General features: G+C 34.4%; 1 protein-coding gene and 1 long non-coding RNA gene across 10 annotated transcripts; one reads left to right on the top strand and one right to left on the bottom strand.

Moving 5' to 3' along the window:
* Positions 1-417: 417 nt before the first annotated feature.
* LOC111430604 lies at positions 418-14,779 on the top strand. 3 transcript variants are annotated; one of them, XR_002708343.1, is made up of 5 exons: positions 418-623; positions 1,025-1,136; positions 10,352-10,441; positions 10,523-10,657; positions 14,268-14,779. It is a non-coding gene; the product is annotated as an uncharacterized LOC111430604 (long non-coding RNA). The 3 variants fall into 3 exon arrangements; XR_002708341.1 differs by lacking the exon at positions 10,352-10,441; XR_002708342.1 differs by lacking the exon at positions 10,352-10,441 and having other exon boundaries at positions 967-1,136.
* LOC111430602 (MADS-box transcription factor ANR1-like) lies at positions 7,394-16,950 on the bottom strand. Of its 7 annotated transcripts, XM_023066899.1 has the most exons (8): positions 16,553-16,950; positions 12,548-12,626; positions 10,545-10,606; positions 9,020-9,119; positions 8,890-8,943; positions 8,734-8,817; positions 7,879-8,039; positions 7,394-7,750 (listed from the first exon to the last, which is right to left on the bottom strand). In XM_023066899.1, exons 1-8 carry the CDS (start codon positions 16,732-16,734, stop codon positions 7,735-7,737), a joined length of 738 nt encoding a protein of 245 aa, XP_022922667.1. In that variant the 5' UTR covers positions 16,735-16,950; the 3' UTR covers positions 7,394-7,734. The 7 variants fall into 7 exon arrangements, with proteins under 7 accessions (XP_022922667.1, XP_022922663.1, XP_022922664.1 ...); XM_023066895.1 differs by lacking the exon at positions 7,394-7,750 and having other exon boundaries at positions 7,758-8,039; XM_023066896.1 differs by lacking the exon at positions 7,394-7,750 and having other exon boundaries at positions 7,758-8,033.

The raw sequence follows: 16,950 nt of genomic DNA, 5'->3' as shown, positions 1-16,950 counted from the left end.
ACAAAATATATATTTAATCACATTTAAAAAGATAAGGAATAAAGTAAAAAAAAATATATAAAATTCCCACATGTAATATAAAAATAATAAATAATAAATATTATTGAAGCATATGCCAAAATTTCCAGCAACTTGTCAAGTTGGTTCCCTTTTGTCCGATCTGTCGGTTCCACGTGTCCTACATTTGAATTGTGGGCCCCGCAAAATCAGTTCCTGTAACTTCCGTACGCCACAGTTATTCCGAGTCCACCATTCGGGTCAAATCAGTCATTTTTAGTTTCAAATCAACGTCTGAAAATATCGCCAGGTGTACTGATGAACGGTTCTTTCGTGGGTTCGGTTGTAGAGAATTAGAATTAGGACATTATTTATTTCGTTGCTCGAAATTGGCCGAGATATTTTCTTCTCTCTCCTCGTTGCAGTGAGCTTTTGATTCTTCTCTCAATCCGCGGGAAAAAGAGAGCTGAAAGTCCCATGGAAAATCGATCGCGTTCTGTATACGATGCTATCTCTCTTCGGAATTCTTCATCGCTATCTAAGCTTTGAGTTGTTGCTGCTTGTTCGGAATCATCAATGGCGGTTTCTTGATTTGGAGGCTGGATCATTTACTTTATTCATGCGAGGTTTGTGCTTCCAGCTTGTAATAACGTTTTCCCTCAGTTATCTTCTCATTTTCGATTTGCTTAGATTGGTACGGTGTTACGTGTTCTTACGTGGTGGTGCAGCTGCCTTTCGTAGTAGATGATATTGATTCTCGATAGTTGTATATTGTTTTCTTTTCGGGAGTTGAGTTTCTCGTATCCAACGGATGCATGGCTTGGGTAATGGCGTCGGACGATTCTCAGACGAACCGTTTGAGAGTTTATTTTTGTTTTGTTTATAATATAGATGCGCTGTGTATAACGTGCTAGCTTACGTGCTTTTATATACTGCAATTGCATGATTAGTTGACTGATTTTCTCACAGAATGCAGCACCAGCTACATTGCATCCATTCTATTTTCTTACATTTAAGTCGTTTCCAGAAATTTAATCGAGAAATCAATATCTGGAATACTTGCTCATTATCGTTTGAAACTTTGACGAAAGCTCTGGCTGTTGTTGGTTGGCCACCTCGATAATGGGTGTGAAGTAAAGGTACTCTTGCAATATTCATTTACTTGAATTTTTTGCGTGTTTTTGGTGACTTTTGAACTGGTTGCCAAGATACCTAGCACCTAATGCAAGGAGTTGTCATGTGTAGTGTTATTGTTTTTTTTCTTGATCTTTGATGTTTTGAAGACACTTTTTTTGGTAGAACTTGGTATAAGGTTATAGAAGATTCATGATATTTGGAAGCCAATGGATGAAACTATTAGTTTAATGGTACGAAAGGAGACCGTATGATCTGGAAATATGTCTCCATTTTATACCTGTAGGATTTGTGTCCTCATCTTGTATAATTTAATATTCTTGTTCAGTCTTGCACTGTAGGAAAACCATTAGTTATCTTTTATATTGTTAACCGATATTCTTGGACCCTGCAACGGCAGGAACCTCACATTCTGGGTAGCCTACTTGTGCCTTAGATGCCCCGTACCAAGTTTTATGTCTATCTAACAAGGATTTTTTATGACAGATATGGACGTTGGTAACTTATACAACTATTCTTGTTATTTTTTGGTCGATATCAAATATTTCTGCTTATATGATTAATGGTTTATATACATATCATGTTTGAGTGCGATCAATTTTCCTTCTTATATTTCTTATTTGTTAATATCACTGTTTTAATTATATATAATCATATTACCTTCCAGGACCAGTTGTGATTTGGGAAATGGATATAGTATTCATATGCATAGGTCAGATCTATATTTAAAAGATTTAGAGCTATTGGAGAAGTTGGTTGATGTCACTATCTGAATTCATGTTGCGGATAATAGGATAATAGAAGTCAACACTTAAAAAACCATGTGGAGGTAAAATATGTAGAACCCTTCACAATAGAATCTCTATGGATCCATCAAGTGTATTCTGCAATCCACAATTGTTGATCTGAATTTTGTCTAGCTGTTCAATATTTTTCTAATTTTAATCTTTCAGAACCCTAGAATAAAATCATAATAAAAAATCATCGATGGCATATAAGAATTCAATAGCACCTAAGTATATAGGAATGTATATAAATATTTTACCCTAATTCTTGAAACTCATTAACTTGTAATCCAAAAGTGGTCCTGATCTACACTGATTCTTTCGCCATCCAACCTATTGTTCTATTTTTATCATGGTACATGGAGAGAATTCGGGTGGAGGTTTGTCTTAAGCTAGGTTTAAAGCTTTGCTTTGGGCGCTTGTGTCTAAGGACCTAGTTTAGTTTGTATTTGAGTGTTGATATAATATTAAGTTTACCATAACCTATCAACTTAAGTTTTTGGGTTAATTGGGGATCTAACATAGTATCAATGCGGTGAACTTGAGTTTGAGTGTATAGTCATTTCCTCCCCCAATTAATATTGAATTCAGCTTGTTAGGCTTTCGACAAATTTTCAAGCTCATAAGTGTGGTGAGTATTTAGAGTACTGATATAATATTAAGTTACCTATCAGCTTAAACTTTTGAGTTAATTGGTATTTAACTGCTTGACTCCTTTTGGGGGCGTCTTTTTGTAGTCTCGATGTTTTGTTCGATTGTTTTGTATCTTTCAATTGAAGTAAAGCTTTATCATCCATAAAAGGATTAATTGCAAAAATGGTTTCAAAGTGACTTTGCCTTATAAATATCTTTCCAATCACATGCAACTTTAATCGAAAAACCACCAGCAAGGAATTTCAGTTTAAATTAGCTTCTATATCTTTTCTTACCTAGAAAGAAGATTTGGATGGAGGGCTTTGAACAATACAAATTTGCAACTAATAGAGGAGGAAGGTCGAATGAATTCACAATGTCCACAACCATGCTTTAAGAAACCACAAGAAATACTAATTACCTTCCTTCCACCGGATGCTAGCCAACAATACAATCAATCAATTCTCCTGAAGAAAACCAACGTTTCTATATTTTGGTAGTACCAAGCTCATTTCAATCTTATTTGGAAAAATACAGTCTTGGGGTGAAGCATAATTTCAACCATGGGTTTCTCAAACCAATGAAGTGAGAGAGAATAAGGAATAATTGACTTAATCCATGTCTTTGATTCAAAAGAACTCATTCTCAAACCAAATATAATAATGACTCTTATTAATACAACAACTACTACGATCCATTGAGAATGCAAAACAAACTAGATGATGGATGAAGAAAACCCAGAACATTAGGGCAACCAACATAATGATAGCTTATGAAACAAACTGATGAAAGGCAAAACAAAAAGACGACCAATGACACAAATTGGTTGAAATTGTCGAATGTCGAGGGAAACAACCAGCGAAGGGACTAGGATTGTAGACCAAGCTGTTGAGCAAGGCGGGAGAGAATAAATGGGGAAAGGAAAAAGAATGATTGGCTAACAACGACAATAATGACCAATGAAGGGACTCTTACAAAATATTATTTCATTACCAAAGCTTTGTGGGAAAGGATCCACATTTTTATAAGTGGTTTACAAATTTTAAGGTCAAAGGCACTCGTAGCAACCTGTGGAAATCTATCATCTCTTGGCACATGACTCTCTATAGCATTTTGTAGAGGTTCTCCCGTAGGAATGTCTCAATGATTCATTTCTAGGAGGAATTGTGGTGGTGAAAGACTTATGCTTATGTCCTTGTCTTTTGAATTCATCCTTCTTAAAATTTGCCTATGTGGATTCTATCCTTCTCTTTTTCGGAGTTTCCTCTTGTACCATTGTACATTTTTGGTTTGGGTGTTCTTTGTCTGATTAGGAGTCTTTGTATATATTTCCGTGGTTAGTGTTATTATTATTTTTTTTGTTTTTGTTTTTTTCATGTTCCTGAGGGCTGGGGATCTTCAATTCTGAACCATTAATTTGTATCGAGAGTTCTCCTATTGCTCCATTCCATCTTTTTCGTGGGGTTCTTCTATACCCCCGCCCCCACCACCACCTTCTGTTCTCATTGCTTTGAAAGGTTAGATTATTAGTCTGGCAGGCCACTCAAGGGAGGATTAACACCATTGACTCTATGCAATTATTGTCTTCTTTTCCTTTGGGGGACCTCAATACTGCTTATTTGTAAGAGTGCCTTGAAGAATTTGGAGCATATTTTCTGGAGATCAGTTTGTAGACGTGATTTGAACCTTTTTTAGGCATTTGGAAGGAAAATAGCAGAGTAGGTTTGGAGGAGGTGTTGTTGCACCCTCCTTCCGGGATAGGGGCAGCTCTTTGGCAAACACTTCCTTTTCGTTTTTTAACTCTTTTGGAACATTAATCTGAAGGGAAATAAGAGTCCCTTAGAGTAGTGGAGAGCTTGGGGAGGGGTGTTTGGGCCTCCCTTTGAGTTTTTGTGACTAAGGACTTTAGTGCTTTTAATCATTGATTTTTATTTTCTCTTGATTTGCAACTTCAACTCTTAATAAGGTCTGAGAAGTCCTATTTCTTTATTTCTTGATAATTCATTGATTTTTGTCATTAATAATGTAATGGTTTTATTCTTAGTACATTTAATGATTTTATTATTTCGTTTCACAGATTGATTCTGCCTTTGTTTTATTTTTCAAATCTGTGAGTTAGTGATATCCGTCTAGTGCAGTTATAGCACATACAATAAAGGGCAAATATTAATGACTATTGATGTTCTGTTCGTTCTTGTGCTTGTATGGGAAAGTGTAATGCCTTTAAAGAGCCAGCAATGGCATGCTAGTTTCAGAACTTAATCTAGTAACACTTCAAGTTTTAGGCAGGGTACCTCTCTTCATAAGGTAAGGGGTTGAGTATATTTATGAAGAGTAGCTCATAGTTTATATCGAACCATCTAATGTGTTTGATACTTTGTTATTTCTGAAATTTAATAATTATTTTCTTGCTTTTATATCTCATATTTGCTCGTAAACTTGGTTTATGTCAAGCATGATTGTGGGTATGTTTATGGCTGAATGATTTGTAAGTGAGATTTTCTTGATATTAAATTCATGGTGCTTATGCGTGTTATCGATCAGGCATGCTAGTACTGAGCGTTACATGCATACTCCACTGCTATTTACTTTGCTGGTTTTTGTTTTGTCTTCCTTTCACGTTTTTCTTATTTACTTGTGGGTTAAAATTATTTATCTCTCATGTTAGTACTGGTGATTCCTCTTGTTATGTATACCTTGATCAATTGTGCTATGGGGCGTGTAGATTTATAATTTCTGCTCTATTGTATATCATACATATTTACTTCCCTATATTTAATCTGTCAGAAGCGGAAGTTCTTGTTTCTGTGCTGTATATTTATATCAAACCAGTTTACAGCTTTACAATCAGGATGGTATTGTATGCGTTCTTTTAATCCACTTACCTTTGCATCTCTAGCTTGATTTCTACTTTATACTGATTATATCGTACATATGATTATACTTTTGCACGTATTTCTTTATTAAATTTATGAATAACTGAACTTTCATGAGAACAAATGAAAGAATATCGAACGTACAAAAAAAGTCTTAATCTGGCAACACAGGACAAAGAGTCTAATTACAAAAATTGCCTTGTCATTGAAGCCCAAATAGAATCATAGAATTTAACAAGGGACCAAACATCACTTGAAGACCTCTCCCACTCTCTAAGATTCTATTATTGCTCTTGCTCCCTCAAATAGCATACACCCGGACCTGCCACAAGAACAATCATTTCTCATCAAATGGCGAATGAGAAGAAGCTCCTTGATTGTCTCGCTACAACCCTGATAGTGGCAAAGCAAGAATTGAACACCTTACAAAAACTATTCCAAATCTCCGGAAGATGTGATTGAGGTTCTTTGCCGCCCTCCTACAAATAATACAACAAAGCTGTCGGGCCAAAATAGACTCTTTGACCGAGGTTCGATCCAAGGTGGTAACACTTCCATGCATAGCTAGCCACACGATAAACTAAGTCTTCTGGGAATTTTTACCTTCCATATAGAGGAATAAACAAAACCACTCGATGACCTCTAACCAAACGTCGAAAGAAAGAATTGCAGTGAAGCCTTTGGGTAGACATAGACTTTAAAGGCAAACATCCATCTTGCCAAGGCTAAAGCGAAAGTTACCCACCAAAGAAAACAGTGTCAGAATAACCATCGTGGCTTGATTGTCAGAGTGAGAAGAGGGCAATTGATTTGAACAGGGAAATAGGGGTATAAGGAGCAAAGGGATCAATCCCCCATCACTCATCATCCTAAAAGTGAGTATTCCTCCCATCTTCCACCATACTCTAAGCAAACTGGGAAAGAAAATGAAGTTCAACCGAACTTTTTTTTTCCATAGGTTTCTAAAAGTGCCAACGGTCTATTCAAAAGGGTGTGGACAATACTTGGTTGCAACTGATGGGATCACCATATCCATTTAGCTGAAATATCCTTGTTTCTCAACCGTACATGCACAAAGATATATATGTATAATGCGAACATATAGGGTTACAAAGTCAAGTTGCATCCTGGTTTGAGTAAGATGAAATGATGCCATCTCCTCCCTGGAAGGTCTTTAGGAGGGTTAAGATTTCTTTTTCTACAATGGAGGGTTAAGGTCTCTAGGAGGGTTAACATTACCATGGAGCTGAACGAATAAGATTTCTTTGTCTACAAAAACCAACTTCTGGGCTATTGAAAGGAGGTAGCAAACCTAACACCTGCCTTAACAAGTAAAAATACCCTGAAGCGGAATATAATTGGGGAAAAGCATGTAATATATCCAAAAGATGAAATGAATGAATGTCTCTTTCTTTTGAAAATTGCAAAATGGTTACTCCACCAACACTTTCTAGTTTCTGACATAGTTTTTTTAGATTCTTAATCAACCATTCTAGCCATATTTGAAGCTTAAATATCTTAAATAGAAAAATCAATTGAGTGATTAGTCATAGATTGACATTTCTACGTAATATTACTTGAAGTTGGGTATGACAGGGCAGATATTGCGGAGTGCTTAAATATTTAGACAAAATAATCATAAGCTAACAACTCAAGTTGAGGATTGGTGATTATAAAAGTGAATTGAGAGAGCTTCAGCTTTAAATTCCTTTGTTGGTTTAAAATTCTGTGGTCTAACAGCGGCTTTACATTGTTGATCTCCTTCATTGATCATTTTAGTCAAGTTTGAGAATACACGCAAGTGAAGTATCAGCAAAGGATGTGAACGGTTATTTTAACCCCCCAAAACAGCTCACTTTTTTAGGATAAAGGATTATTTCATACGGTTGATTTTAGCAACTCAAAAAGAAGCCCACACTATAGGCATCTCTTATGCATTCAACTGCCAACCAGCTTAGTACCACCTTATATAAAATTGGATAAACATTAATTTATATTCAGCTAATTGGCATCACAACTTCAGAGTCTGGTCTAATTAATTAACACAACAAACTATAAGAACAGGTAGAACAACGCATGGCACATATGATGCATTGTCATTATGGGTAAACTTACATAGGTAGCTGGTCTGGCTGCTAAGTTTATCACATATATAGTGTTTGAAGAAAATTGCATACCAAATGTGATGGATCTGGTGATGTTAATGCACTAGTGACTGAAGCAGGAGACACCTTGATGTTGAACATGAGCGTACTTTATGACAAGTTGGTGAAATGACCATGGACAAATCATCCATGATTCAAATGCTGTTATTGCAGTTGTAATCTGTTACAAGTTTCAATAAATCTATTTCAGTGTGGCCTGGGAGTAAAAGTTGTGTAGTATAGGTTGAAATTCAGATGAAAGTGATATGCAATTTAATTCATGTCATGACACAGTTTGCTAGAACATACCCCAGCTTTATCCCTGGTACTGATGTTTCGTTGTTTTGTGGTTGTGGCTGTCTTAGCTGTAGATGGACGGGAGCAGGCATAGCGTATCTATTGGCGAAAGTGAATTGATGAACTGTGCTACTGCTCGTTTTATCCACTTCCATTGGTCCATAGACCTGATACTTAAAAAACGCACAGTCAAGCTTATTTAACAGGAAAATAAGTCCCTTTCCAGTGTCAGCAATCCGCCTCTCCCTCTCCCTCTCCCTCTCCCACCCATAACCCACTCCCCACCCAAAAGTGTATATATATATATATATATAAGCAAAGAAAAGGGAAAACAAGAAAGAATGGTGCATGGAAGAAACCCAAAAATTATCCTGATCGGTTAAAAATAAGCTGTAAGAATAACTTCTGAATTCTTATAATTCTTATAACTAAGAAAGGCTTGTGAAAAAGTTGACAATGAAGCATTTCAATAACATCTGGCCTATGTTTGGCTCGTGGTAGAGAGCGCAGCCCCACGATTGTGGAGGGCTCTTGAATCCCCTGTTTTAGGATAAAGGAAGATTTTTGTGGCTGTCTTGTTTCTTTGCCTTGTTGAGGGGGATTTGGATTGAAATAAGTAACAGAGTTTTTAGGGATGTCGAGAGATCTTCAGAGGAGGTTTTGGTGTTTGTTAGGTATAACGAGTCCATTTGAGCATCTATTACCTGGCCTATGAATCCTCTTTGGATTGTTATTTGTTTCTTTAGTTAGTGATTGGGCTTCTTTTTTTGTGGGTTTGTATTTTATGCCCTTTCATTTTTCTCAATTAAAGTTCCGTTTTTTACAATTAAAAAAGAAAAAGTAGCATTTCAACATATGTATCTCTACCTTCATTTGCAGTTCTGCATTTTCCTTACGAATCATATCTAATTTCTTGTAGAGTTCCAGATTTTCTTGATGCATTTGATTCCCCTGCAAGATAATTATTGCAATTTAGCTGTTGTTACAGCACTTCTTGGCATAATGAGATACATGGATGTTTACAGTGGGGGGAACCTTCTGTCTTAGTTGAGTAATTTCCTCGCTTAAAATCTTTTCCTGCAAGACAAATACAAAAACACATAAACATCCGTATACAGTGTATGTTTTATTGAGCTCTCTTCATAGTTTATACCTTTTTCACACGGACACCTTTCAAACTCATCTCCAACTGGCTTTCCAGATTTTGTAGATCTTTGACACTCAGGCCAGATAGTTCTTCACCCATTAATTGTCTGCAAATATAGAAGCGTGGATATGTTAGGAATTCCTTTGCACATTTGCGTACAATGTTGAATTATTTTACCATTCCCTACAGATTCAGACTTGAATTGTTTTAATTTATCCCAGTCGTTAGCATGTCTTAATTATGGTATAGAGCATGGATGGCAACTTATGGTGTTGGTAAAATTTTAAGTACTCCATCCACCTTTTATCATGATAATCAAATGATCAGTTTAAATTGTACAGAACTAAGGATTGTGTGATGCCTACCACTCATGCTTAAAATATGTTATGAAATTATCACTTACCACAAAGTTATTCTAGCACTGACAATTGAAAGTGGATTTAGAGCCCTATGATACTGATAGGCTAGTATATGCTGAGAAATCATTCTTTCATTGAGCAAAAATGAAATAGTATGGGGGAATTTTTTTTTATAAAAAAAATCAACCTCCATAGGGAGACAAACAAAAATAATAAGGGGCTCCACTCAAGTAAAATAATTGTAGAAGGTAATTACAACAATATTAACTAACTGGGCTCGTAGAGAGGTATGAAACCTACTAACCAAACTTCTTCCCAAGTTTTCTCCCTTTCTCTAAAAATTCTATTGTTACTCTTACCCTCTGAATATAAAGTTCTAAAATTTTAGTCAACTTACGCATAGTTCAACTTTTTAAGGCATATGCTCTCGACCAAGGGGTCAGAACATATGCAATTATTGATGCCTATGTGCATGTTGTCAATCATTTATTTGATTCTTTGGATTGTAAGGATTTTAGCCTTTGTAGTAGAAAGAAACACCTATCTTTTTATCTCATAACTTTTTGGTAGGGATCTTTTTAGCTCCTAAATTAACATTGCCATTTTTCTCATTCATCGTATAATATTTCGGCACTGGATTGTTAAGAACATTGGTTTTCTGTGAATGACCTGTGAAATAGAGGATCACTTGGGTTTTGCCCACTTTGATATAATAGCAAGTGTCTAGGCTGAAATGTCATTAATAGTATTTATTTGAGAATTTTTTTGCGTTGGAATATTGTCTTTAAAAAGCATGTCAATATTGTTAATTTCTGTTTTCAGAATGATAAAATTTAGGACCTCTAGTCAAAGTTTCATTGATTTTCATTTTGCAAAATAAGTTAATATAACACCTAATTTTTTTAATTACTTTTGTTCGGTGGAACATGATCTTCTTACAGAAATTCATTTTCAAGGACTTTTACTAATTTCTACTCAGGCATCGTTTATATTTGTCATTTGAATCTACAATTGGAGATTGGGATTCCTCAGCAACTTTCTGATGAGATATAGCACTGAGGACTTAAATGTAGCAATTGTTGAACATATATTAATATTTACTCTCCTTAAACATCTTTGGCTGATTTTTTTTCCCTTGTATAACATATAGAGCACAGCAAGAGTTGGAGTACCTGTGACATTCTTGCATGTAATGCAGCTGTTGCTTCAAACCAGCTGCCTCTCTTTTCCAAAACTAACAATTGTAGAACAGATGGTCAGCATTACAGTATTACTTGTGGCATAGGTATGTTGAACCATTCGAATGATTTTAACTAATTTATTTGGAATGCATGACTTTACTTCATTTTGAATCAAAAGGGATATATTTCAACCAAGTAATAAAAACATTGTAAAGGCATAAGAAACTATTATTTATGTGCTGTACTTACTGATTTTGGGGTAAATGGATTTATTTTTTCTGTCAGTCCTATTCTGGGCTATAGTCTACATCCATGATTTTAAATAACTCTTGCAGTGGTACCTTTAATCTCAATGTGCTCCTACACATTATTATTGGAAGTATTTTGTTTTGAGATTTCTTGGTGCTTCCAAGGTTGATAAGTTTACATCATAGGGGTTTTATTATGCCACATTGTTTCCTTCTTTTATAAGTGAAAGTATAAAGAAGGAAAAACCGTTGATGTCTCTAGATTTGAGCCTTGGGGATTGTGTAGACTTAAAAAAATGAAAAGAAAGGCCAGACCAACCCACCCAAGACACAGGGATCACATAATAAACAGGAACACTAGGTATAGTTTACAAGTAGTCCTAACTGCTAACCATCAAGAACAAGGGCAAGTGAGGAAAAAGGAAAACATATCTGTCCATTAAATCATTACTAACACTAAACTCCAAAAGCTTAGAATAGGTTGATATCAATTAGAGAGGAAACAATGTTGCAAAGTACATTGGACTTCGTCCTCTAAGACTGTTGAATTACCATTGAACTGTAAAACTTAAGTCGATGGGTTATGATATATTTAATCTTTTATACATATTCTCAACCACCTCTGGTTGATCTAGTGGTCAATAAGGAATATTATAAATAGTAATCAACTTAGAGGAAATGAGCTTAAGCTATAATGGTCACTTACCACTATAACCTACAAGCTGTTTAATATCATATGTAAGCTGTTTTGGCGACTAATGTGCAAACTAACACACACTCGTGGATATTCAAAAAATTAAAATCTCAACACCATTGATGCCTGAGAAGGTTTGGAAGCCAAAAGGAGAAGTCACAAAAGGTCGTTCAAGTCCATAGCTTATTTTCACAAAATACATTAATTAGGGCCAAGGACATAGTAGAGGTTCCGTTAATAAAGTCGAAATAATAAACCTCCCTAAACCAAGGAAAATTTCCTCAACTTTGGAAAACTTTCAACCACAGCGTTATTTTGATTCTCCATCTTTTTATTTTCCATCATTCTTCGACAAACTCACTTCTCTCATACAACTTCCATAAGATTAAAAGAAGGTTCATTTCTGAGCAATAGTGAAGTACAATTTAGGAGAAATCTAGAGCTCCTCTTACTCCCAAAAGAATAACCTTCTAACTCTTTCCCCTTTCTCCACTGCCCTCAACTACTAAAACACTTCACGTTTTTTCTTTTCAAACAACTTAAACGCTTCTCAGATGGTTACATGGGTCCTGCCCTTTATCTCTTCCTTCTTACTACTTCCCCCACTCGATATCTCCTTACTCTCCTTACTGCCCCCCTTCTTATCTCCTTGTGTAATTGCCTAAGGAAGCATATCGTTAATTCATATGGATCCAATTTTCATAAACGTTTTGAAGATCACAACACAAACAAGTTCTCTAATTATGTTGCAGCAGGGATCGAGAGTCTGTCACAGAAGTTATTTTCTTAATGTCTTTGGCCTTTTTTCTCACTTTATCATCCCCATCGTCGTTATTTTGCTTCTCACTGAGGCATAACCTATGGAGTACCATCTTATGATCCAAGCCATCGAATTTCACCTTGGAAAAATATCATCTTTGAGGAACATAGTTGTCTCAATGTATTGGTTGGAAACTCTATTCAAAATTTGTGCTTCATTCAAAGTACAGCAAACATGCAGATGTTCATGTTAACGAGGAAATTGCCATTGCAGATGAACGAAGAAAGATTACCTGGAGTTCTGAAACAGGGTTCATCAACTGATTTTGCTCCTCTTTCATCTTGTTGTAGCGATCAGTAATTGACCTTATGCTGATTAGATAGAAACTATTAGATTATTCAGTACATAATCACACTCTTGAAAGCAAATCTGGAATTTTTGAGTGCCATGCCATTCCATGAAACATCATAAACATCAATACGTGAGTTACCAATAATAGTCTGCTTATTGCTTGACATAGAGTTATTGGTTTATTTTGGTCCTCTACCCCTTTCTGACCCAAAAGGGAGCAAAGCTTCATAAGGAGTCTTTACTTGATAATAAGGAGAGAGTAGAGAAAGAGGAGGAGAAAATCTAGCTGTGAGACCATAGGTAATCTCAGCCTATTTATTTACCGAATGAAAGATAAGAGACAAATACCTATTTACCAATGGAGCAGAAAGAAACAAATACCTATTTACCGAGAAAAAGATAAGAGAGTTGTATAAATCCACTGAATTTGCGTGTTTTCATTGACATTCATCCAAACTCTTCATATCTTCACATAAGATTTTAGATTAGAAAGAATAACTCAAATTCTACCTAAAAAGCAATGATACCTGCTCGTGCACTTTCACAAATCATGGAACTCCTGACAAAGACATTATATTATGAACATGGATTGTTGGAGTTTTCCCAACTTAGTCCCACTTTAGGCAGTAGTTTGTGGGAAGGGTTCTGATCTGTTTTGTTGCTAGAGGGCTGTGATAGTTCACGGTGTTGTCTCAGAACATAGGAACGGTGCCTTGTGTTTTCATGGCTGATAGGTCAAGGAAATATCTAGTACAAGTTCTATGTTGCAATTATATATAGGTACAAACATCGTTTCAATCTGTCATTTGTATTTAGAAACGAAAGAGAGAAAATTCAGCAACAATAGATATAAACGGAATATGCTAAAGACTATTTTGGTTACTCTATTTTCTTGTTTCTTTTCTATTCTCTCTCTTAGTTGTGGTTTCTTTCACATCCATCATGGGTTGGCCTATAATAAACAGCCTGCTAACTACCTAGAATTTTATATCTTACAAATTTTCTTGGCATCTAAATGAAATAGGGTCATAGGGTCAATCTCTTATCTAATAAGAGTAGTCGAGGTGCATGTACGTTGACTCAAACACGCATGGATATAGAAAGACCGTGATTTATTTCACTCTACAAACATTTCTTTCCATATTTCATGACTTTTCTTCTCGAAAACATTTATCCTCCATCTTGTATCCTAGTAATACTCATCATTATCTTTCATTTTAATTTTATCTTCTACTGTTTCCTCCCTCATGCAAACCTTTCAGTTTCTAAAACCATGTTTTTAATGTACTTGCGTTGAACCAACTTTCTTATCACATGGCTTTGCTTTGACTCTTGTCCATAACCTTATTTAGGGGGAGCATCATTTGATATGTCTTTATCCAATATGAAATGTAGAACTAGAAACTGCAGTGGAGTTGAGATGATCCTCTAATTTTCTTCCAAACATATAGTTACAGAATACCTTGTTCCATATGATAGTTCCTCAAATAAGATGATTTACGAGAATACAAACGACGTTGTGGCGCTGTTAAAGAAGGGCCATGACTCATATCTATAGCATATTTTTATGGGGGATCTTAAGGAAGAAATTTCTCATGAGTTATGTTTTAACATTATAAAAAAAATGCTACCCTAACATACTCTGGTTGTTCTATGCACAGATGTGATGTGAAGGACTTAAACAACCAACTGTGGCTTTGCCCTTTTTGCTTCAAAGGCGTTGTCTTGTTTCTACCAAACTTCTGGTAATTCTATGGTTGAGGATCAGTGAGTATGGTCAATGTTTTTCTTTTTGGCTCACTCTTTTTTGCCATTTGGGGCTAAGGTTTTGTTCTTCGGTCGGGCAGATTCGACCAGAAGTGCTATTCTTACACACAAGACTACTCTTCCTCCTGAAAGCTTCGCGGGGACTACTTTACGATGACAAACGACCGCCTGGGGCGGCTGCCAAGTGGTTGACAATTTCACACTTAAAATCTTAAGAGAGATATTTCAAATTTATACATGATAGTTACTAGAGAGCGTGTAGATCTTAATCTACTATGTATACATTGTTGGCCACAATGAATAATTTGTGTGAAACTTTGATTTAAGCTTTCATGCATGTCTAAGTTCAAACATTTGAACATCTGAATATTATTATAGGGAATGACATATACAATTAGGGTTAAAATATTAGCTTAATCCTTGAACATAATTCTTGAACATGGTTAAGTCAGTAGACTTACAAGCATGATATATATTTCAATTATGTAATAATTGTCTTGAACTTGTAGATTGAATTTTCAGTCTAAATTTGTTGAGAATTGTTGAAGTTTCACATAAGATCACAAGCACTATCTCCATTAGTTTGAGACTTTTTAGAAAAATAAAAAACACAGTTATGAAAGTTTATACTCAAAGTAGACAATATCATACTATTATGAAAGTCGTGTTCTATTAAGTATCGTCATGCTCTTATCTTCTCTGAGCCATGTCGATAGAATCTTAAATATCAAACAAAGAAGTTGCAAGTCTTCTAGGAATTATCGCTAGATGAATAGATGACTATTTGAGGGAAGGCTCAATGATTGTAATTTTTATTTATTCAAAATTATCTATTTATTATTAAAGGTGAAAAATATATATGTTTGAAGCTAAGAGAATAACATATTAAGTGAAAGTGTAATTATTTAAGTCTTAAATCTTAGTTAAAATGAAAAAAAATAATAATAATAATTCTTAATTTTCAGCACAAAATTTTCAACCCTAATATCAATTCAACTTAACATCTTACTATGTCATAGTTTAATTACTTTCATTTCTCAAAGTAAATATTGATATAAAAACTCTAAATTTATTTTTATAAATATATAAAATATATTTAATTACAAAAGCACAGTACTTGTATGTAAAAGAAAACTATCAATTAGTTTTATAATTTTAAATATAAATGAAAAAAAAAAAACTATCAAAGAACACAAATAAGCTTTCATATTGATTTTTCTTTAATTGGTAAATACTTATTTTCGAACTATTTTTTATTTTATTTTCCTTTTTACTACTTAATCTCCATTTTTTTATTTATATTTTTTTAAAACTTACTGAAAAACACAAATACTAAGAAAAGATGATTCTAATCATTATGAACGAAAAACGTGTATGCATATTTAAATTTGATGTAGAACGTGCTTCAAAAATGTATATTTCATTGCCAAAATTCAGCTCCTTATAAATTTTTGTAAAATAGGCAATGAAATAATACATAAATAGAGAATTTTATAAGAAAAATTTATAAAAAAATTGTTTCATTAAACCTTACTCAGAGAATTTAAAGGGTCACGAGATAAAGTACGAGAAAAAAAAATATAGAATTCGAGAAACAAATATTATAAAACAAAAAGGAGAAAGCAAACACAAACCCTAAAAAAAAATATAGGCAAAGATAATAAGAATCTAAATCACATTACATGTTTCCAACAATTTACAAATCAAAAAATACGAACAAAACATTCAACCAACGACAATTATGTGAAATCTCAAACCATTAATCCTTAAAACAAAATTTCAATCCCAAAAAAAGAACATTAATATTAAAAAAAAAAAACAAAAAAAAGTATAAATTACAGCAGAAATGAAATAAATGGATTCATAATATCAACATATAAGATAATCCCATGCAAAATTAAAAAAGTAAAAATAAATTTACGTGCAGAAAAATTCAATCTTTAGATTTTGATAATCCTCTTCTAATTAAAACCATAAATTTCAAGCCTTTTTTTTTTATAAGCTATACTGCTTCAAAGTTACGATCTTGGATACCAGAATTTTGTTAATAAATCATAAAATTACACAAGAAAAACACAAATAATGGATTTTAAAAAGAAAAAAAGGGAAACCCAGATGATAAAATGAAGAGAAAAATAATAAAAGAGAGAGAAATTGTAGAGAGAGAAAGGGATCGGACCTGGAGCTGGAATAGTCATAGAGCTTCCCAGTGCTTGAAAAAATGATCAATCCAACCTCAGCATCACAAAGAATCGAAAGCTCTCGAGCCTTCTTCAGTAACCCACTTCTTCTCTTAGAAAACGTCACTTGTCTGCTCGTTGAATTGTCTATTCTTCTTATCACTATCTTCCCTCTTCCCATTTTTTTTTTCTTTTCTTTTCAATTTCTAACCCAAAACCATCCCCAAATGCCCAAAAGGGTCCTCAAAAAACCCAATTTTCAGATCCAAAAACGATGAAAAATTACCCAAAATTCATACACACCTCAAGAACAACAGCAAAAAAGACACGATTTTTATTGCTGATTTGCTTCTTCTTGTAGCCTTCTTGGAGAGAGAGAGAGTTAAGTTCTTCTCTT

Source organism: Cucurbita moschata, unplaced genomic scaffold (assembly GCF_002738365.1).
Source record: "Cucurbita moschata cultivar Rifu unplaced genomic scaffold, Cmos_1.0 Cmo_Scf00034, whole genome shotgun sequence".
Lineage (NCBI taxonomy): Eukaryota > Viridiplantae > Streptophyta > Magnoliopsida > Cucurbitales > Cucurbitaceae > Cucurbita > Cucurbita moschata.
The sequence above is the reverse complement of the archived record's forward strand: the minus strand, read 5'-3'. Positions and strand labels throughout refer to the sequence as shown.

Coding starts and splice junctions, on each gene's coding strand:
- LOC111430602 (XM_023066895.1), bottom strand. CDS start 16,734: ATGGGAAGAGGGAAGATAGTGATAAGAAGAATAGACAATTCAACGAGC. Junction 9,120..10,544: donor TACATGCAAGAATGTCACAG/GTACTCCAACTC, acceptor CTATATTTGCAG/ACAATTAATGGGTGAAGAAC. Junction 8,040..8,733: donor ATGCAGAACTGCAAATGAAG/GTAGAGATACAT, acceptor GCGTTTTTTAAG/TATCAGGTCTATGGACCAAT.